This window comes from Nicotiana tabacum, chromosome 17, assembly GCF_000715075.1.
Source record: "Nicotiana tabacum cultivar K326 chromosome 17, ASM71507v2, whole genome shotgun sequence".
NCBI lineage: Eukaryota > Viridiplantae > Streptophyta > Magnoliopsida > Solanales > Solanaceae > Nicotiana > Nicotiana tabacum.
Genome location: NC_134096.1, coordinates 144,603,999 through 144,610,235, shown reverse-complemented (window position 1 = coordinate 144,610,235; position 6,237 = coordinate 144,603,999). Strand labels below are relative to the sequence as shown.

Genomic DNA, 6,237 nt, shown 5'->3' with positions numbered 1-6,237 from the left:
GGTTTTATGCATATCATAATAAACAATCCTAAATTTATTAGCCTAATTCGTATTTTTTTAATAAGTAATTCATAACAAATAATGTACAAAGATTAACAGTGTCTTATTACATGGTGTAATGAATCTAATCTATAATGGAGTACGAAAGCCGCACAAGTCTTTATGCATACAAATTAGTTTCATGTTTACTTACTACTTTTATATAATTTTACTACTTTAAAATATTTTTAAAAAGAATTAAATTTCTAGATATCCTTATTATTTTTGGACTTTGTCTACTTTTAATCCTATGCAATATATTTGAGAAACTAAACAAAGCAGTTGAATCCAAACTTAAATTCTTAACGGACATGGAGAATTTTAGCCAAAAAAATAAAAAAGAAACAAAACTAATAAAATGATAAAAATAAAAATAAAAACTGAAGCGGGGCGGGGCAGGGCGGGTGGATGCGGGTGTGGTTGTGGTGCGGGTGGAAGTGCCATGCGGGGCGAGGCGAGGCGGGGCGAAGCGAGGTGGGTTGAAATTTTACGATTTTATATAGAACCGCATCGCACCCACACCGCACCGCTTGCCATCCCTATATATTGCATGTCAGTAACTTACAAGCATGTGACTATCTTAGTTGCATAGCATTAGCACTAGGGATGTTCAAACCGAACCGGAAAACCATACCAAACCGATTAAAAAATCCGACTAGGTTTGGTTTGACTTGGTTTGGTATTGAGTAAAAAAATCCGAACCAAACCGACATATAAATATATAACTTTTATATATATTTTTAAGATTTTATATTGAATTTTCTTTAAAAAATATTGAAATATTTGGGATCCTCTCATGTGTTAACCTTGAAAGCGCACATTAACGAAAATTATTATTAGACGACTAAGAAAATAGCCATCATGTGTTACTAAAAAAATTCTCCCATTAGAATATGTTAATAGATCATATGTTTGTCAATTTTTTCAATATTTACTAAACATATATTCACTTATCAAAACTTTATCTATAACTTTAACAAAGTAAGATTGGAATAATATTCATGTAACAAAAAAAATCGAAAAATCGAAAAACCCGACAAAACCGAACCAATCCAAACCGATACAGTTGATTTGGTTTGATTTTGATAAAAATCGAACCAACCCGATACATATACGCCCCTAATTAGCACTTATGTTTTACTTCTATTATTGTACTATTATTGGTATTTTGTTTGCTATAACGTCAGTTGTACTTATAACTTGGTGTTTGAGCCAATTTTGTTTGTGTGAGCTTCCTCGTGTTGTCGGTTCTAAACTTGAATAAAACTAACCAATTCATGATGGATCCTCGTAATATAGATAAATAGTTAGTGAATATTCATATATAGCGATCCCAACTTGTTAGAACTAAGGCATGGTTGTTGTTGCTTTGTTGCTGATGTTCGGGCAAGTTTGTACCTTAACTAATTTAACTAGACACTAATTACTACACCTGCATAAGTATCGAGTAATTTTATGCACCAAAACTTAGACATATACAAAGAACTCACCGAGTGAATCTTTCCCGTGTGGTGGTTTTATTTTATTGCATTCTATTTCTCCTACCGCGTTATCAAGTTTTGAACCCTTATAGTAAGAAGAAAATTTAGTAGGTCCCAAGCAGAAGATTTTATTCTAAAGATATAATGCTGTCACAGCGACATGATATAGGATGTGCGGTTATGCATGCCATGCATCGGAAAATTGAAGTATTCAACTATCAAAAAAGAGATCTTTAGTTCTTTGCACTTCTCTCAGCAGATAGAGTTTTTCTTTGTCTTTCCCAATCAGAGACTCTTTGCAAGCATAAAGGTCACATAATTAAGATTCCAGCTGAAATACACGTTAATTTTTAGTCAGACCTCAAGTACGTACGTGCAACTGGTTTGCCAACTTTATGATCTTCAAATATTCGGGACTTCCTTTTTGACCAACTCACTTCTCCCTATTGCATAGTTGCATGCTTGCATCTCTAAGGATATAAAGAACGTTTCTTTGTCAATATCCTTAGCTTTTCACCCTTTCTCGTCTTTGCAGTTTGCAGTTGTCCCGCTTTTCTTTTTTAAATAGTAAGTTATTTTTTTGTTTTTTTTCGGTTATCATATCGGATTTGTTATGAAAAGTTATTTGTCGTTGTAAATTAACTTAATTAACCTAATTGTAAAAAAAAATCACTATCGATGTGTATATATACAACTTAAGCTTTAATTTTTCTCTTCTTCTAAGTTGTCATTAGTGGCGGACGCACGTGATGGCAAGCTGCGTAAATTTGTTGTGTATATATTGAACTCGTTTCATAAAAAAAATAATACTGTGTATATGTATAAATTAGGATTAAAACTGCGTAAATTTTGTATAAATATTTTATTTGAACCTATTTGACAACTACTAATTTACGGCTAAAGTTATGTACTTCTAAGATTGAGCCCGCTTGCACAAAATTCTGGGTCCGCCACTAGTTGTCATGTTTACCAATTTGCATTTTACGTTTAACCTTAGTACCTTACCTAAGGGTGGTCAGATCAAGTCCAAATGCGCGCAAGTGGCGAATGCAAAAAAAGATGCTCCATGGAAATAGATAGGCTTCCCTTTGTTACTTTCTTGTTTTCTTTTTCCTTCTTTTCTCTCTCGGTGTTTAATGGAAAGTTCTTCACTTCTTGTCTTTTCCTAGAGGCTTTTATCTTTTCGAATTTAACTTGAGTTTGGATTAGAAAACAATTTTGTTGGAGTTGCTTTTGTTTTTTCTTTTAATTCTTTTTTTTTTTTTTTTTTTTTTTGTGAGTGTTTGAACGTGAAGTTTATTTTCACCACTTGAGTGTTCGACTTCCATCGGCATGTGATCCTTTGTTCTTGAATGAAAAACAGGAATTTGATGTTTTTCGTTATAATTTTTTTTAATATGAAAAAGGATTTTCCTCTCTAAAAAATAATAAAATGAAAAGTAAGCAATATTTTAAATGAGCTTGGATCACAAGAAACAATGCAGGTGCTTAGTGTTAGGTGTTGTCCTGATTTTCTTATCATATTTGATTCTCCTATTTCTTGAAGGAAAGAGCCAACACATTTACCATAATTGGGTTTTCCTTCTTGTAGAAGGAAACTATATATCTTTCATATTTGGCTAGTCTCTTTTCTTGTAGGAAAAAGTTTGGACTTCTATAAATTGAGGATCATTCATTCTTATTCAGTAACATACACAATGTAGCCATAAGAGGTTTGAGAGTCGTGTTTAGGGGGAGAACTTTACGGGACAAGTGTTAGTGTGTCACTTGTGTTTGCCTCATCTCCGCCCGTGGACGTAGGTCAATTGACCGAACCACGTTAAATGTTTCTGTCTCTTTTGGTATATTTCTCTTTTGTTGTCGGACGTATCATCATTCAAGGTTTGCTTTATTAGCTTCCGCATGACACCTGATTTTTTCGATCCTAACAAAATCAACATGCATCCATGGAAAGGTTCTCCCAAAAAAAAAAATGAAAAGGTGAAAGGTCGCCCTGCGTTATGATGAAATGAATGAATAAGTAATCTTTTAGGACAAATATGAACTAGTCCATCCATCCTAAAAAGAATAATGAGATATGGCTGGACAAGAAGTTCAAAATAAAATGAAAAGAAGAAGAATTATTTTCTACATGCACCTCGTGAGGAAGTATGCATAATATTCCCTTCAAATTTCTTCCCCGGCCCTCCTTTCCAAAAGATAATTCCTCAGTCTGCTACTTCAAGAAAAGGTCATCAAATGCTCCTAGTATGAGAATCTTAATTAATTATTTAATTAATTGAGGTTTGATTAACATTACGCAAATATTATGGAATAAAAAGGAGCTTGAAAACGGACAAAAAGGGAAATTCTTAGACTTTCCAATATTGGTTAATCGAGTAACTTTAGTTCCAGTTATCCATGTACGACATATGCTTGTGTAATTTGGTACGAATAACTTTTACAAAGCCGAAGAATTACATGCCGACTTTCGCATAACTACTGATGCAGCAGATTTATGAATAAAACTGCTCTAACTTTGGGCGCACAGTGCTTAATTCCCCGACCATTGTTGTTCACAATCTGATCACTAGGAAAAAGATTAAAATATATATCCTAATAATGTAAAGAATTTTTACACTATTAACATAGTTTAAATTGTCAGAGCGACAAATCATCTCCACTTATTTTTCTGATTACTGGATTATGTTTGCTATAAACAATAACTTCACGTATAATTTATTAATTTACCTGATGGTGTAGAAATAATGTACAATATTACACAAAACTTAGATGTTCTCTACAAAAAATAGTGTCTGCCTCTTAACAATGACTATTTTAAATATGCAATCTGAAAAATCCATTTTGATAATCAATGCCAAGTAATTTTGATATGCAAATAATGCAATGCAAGCAAATTTGAATAATCGCCTTATAAAGTCTAATAATATATCTTTCTTTTTTGTGAACACATATATTAACTATACATTGACCCAAAAATATTCCACGTTGCCAAAGAATCCTCAATATTCTTGCTTCACCTTTACAGAAGTGCCTTGAGTTTCTGAGCCTCTATAAAAGGAGCTCCAAAGTCCCAATTTAGGACTCACCACAACTCAGAAACAGAAAACCAAATTACATTACTTAAGAATTAAGATATACTCCCTATAGCTATCATCCTCTGGAAAAAAAATGGTGACTGCCATTTCTTATGATCCAAGGCAAAATCTCAACGTAAGAAACGACCATCATCAACAAAATGGAGTAGTTGTACTCGAAGAGATTGAAGGTCTTATAAAATTTTACAACAATGGCCACATCGAAAGACCACAAATTGTCCCAACTGTCCCACCTTATTCTCTGCCTCAAGAACTCGGTGTCACAGCCAAAGATGTCATTTTACACAATCCAACCAATTTATGGTCGCGAATTTACCTTCCCAATACCTTAATCCCAGCTAAGAAACTGCCTTTACTTGTTTATTTTCACGGAGGTGGTTTCTGTGTAGGTTCTGCTGCATGGAAATGTTACCATGATTTCTTAGCAAATCTTACTTCAAAAATTGGCTGTGTAATTATGTCAGTTAATTATCGTTTAGCACCTGAAAATCGTCTTCCTGCTGCTTATGACGATGGAGTCCACGCTATAACGTGGCTAAAAAATCAAGCACTAGCCAATTCCAAGGAACACAATTGGTGGTCAAGCAAATGCAGTTTTTCCAACTTGTTCCTTAGTGGTGATAGTGCTGGTGCTAATATTGCTTATCACGTTGCCACTAGGCTCAATTCATATAATCTCAAGCCATTATCTCTCAAAGGACTTATCTTAATCCAACCATTTTTTGGAGGCGAATCACGTATTCACTCTGAGAAATATTCAGTTCAGCCTCCATACTCTGCACTAAACTTACCTGCATCAGATACTTACTGGAGACTTGCTTTGCCAGTAGCTTCTAATCGTGACCATCCGTGGTGTAAGCCAAGATTGAGCTATAATATAAGATTGCCCTCTACATTGGTTTGTATTTCGGAGACGGATTTACTCAAAGATAGGAATTTGGAATTGTGTAGTGCATTGGCAGATGCTGGAATTAAAGTGGAAAAGCAGGTTTACAAAGGTGTGGGACATGCATTTCAGATTCTGCATAATTCTCCACGTTCTCAGCCAAGAACTCATGATATGACGTCTCATCTCAAGAATTTTATCCATGATCATTATTAACTTATTAAGGTATTAAGTTGGAGCAATATATATAGTTGGACATGTTGAATGATTTTTAATTAAATTTAGTCATGTGGAAATGTTGTGGATGCTATAGCTTATAGAATAGAGTAGAAGGGCATGTATGATATTGGTCAAGGCTTCAACTATTTCTGGTGCTTCATGTTTCTGTGAATTCGTATTTGATTTCATAAAGATATGTCATGAAGTAAGAAAGTCCAAACTTTTGCCAGAAACAGAGTTTCATCACATCCAAAGATTACAACACAAAAAGCTGCATCAGACACATAAATAGATTAAAATAGCAGAAATTATACTGAAAAATTACATCTAACACCAGAAATAGATTTTTTTTTTTAAAAAGTAGTATAAATCTGCAAAAAATTGCACCTCCAAATATGAGTTTTTATCAAAAAAAAATTTTTACTATTATCAACTAGAGTTTGTTAAATATTTGAAGGGCACCAAAAGTCAAAACTATTCAAAAGTATACTTAAGAGTATTTTAACCCTACCCG

General features: G+C 33.6%; 1 protein-coding gene across 1 annotated transcript; it reads left to right on the top strand.

The window, feature by feature from the left end:
• Positions 1–4,624: 4,624 nt before the first annotated feature.
• Positions 4,625–5,855, top strand: LOC107796483 (putative carboxylesterase 17). The gene has a single exon (XM_016619265.2). It carries the CDS (start codon positions 4,692–4,694, stop codon positions 5,718–5,720), a length of 1,029 nt encoding a protein of 342 aa, XP_016474751.1. The 5' UTR covers positions 4,625–4,691; the 3' UTR covers positions 5,721–5,855.
• Positions 5,856–6,237: the final 382 nt, after the last annotated feature.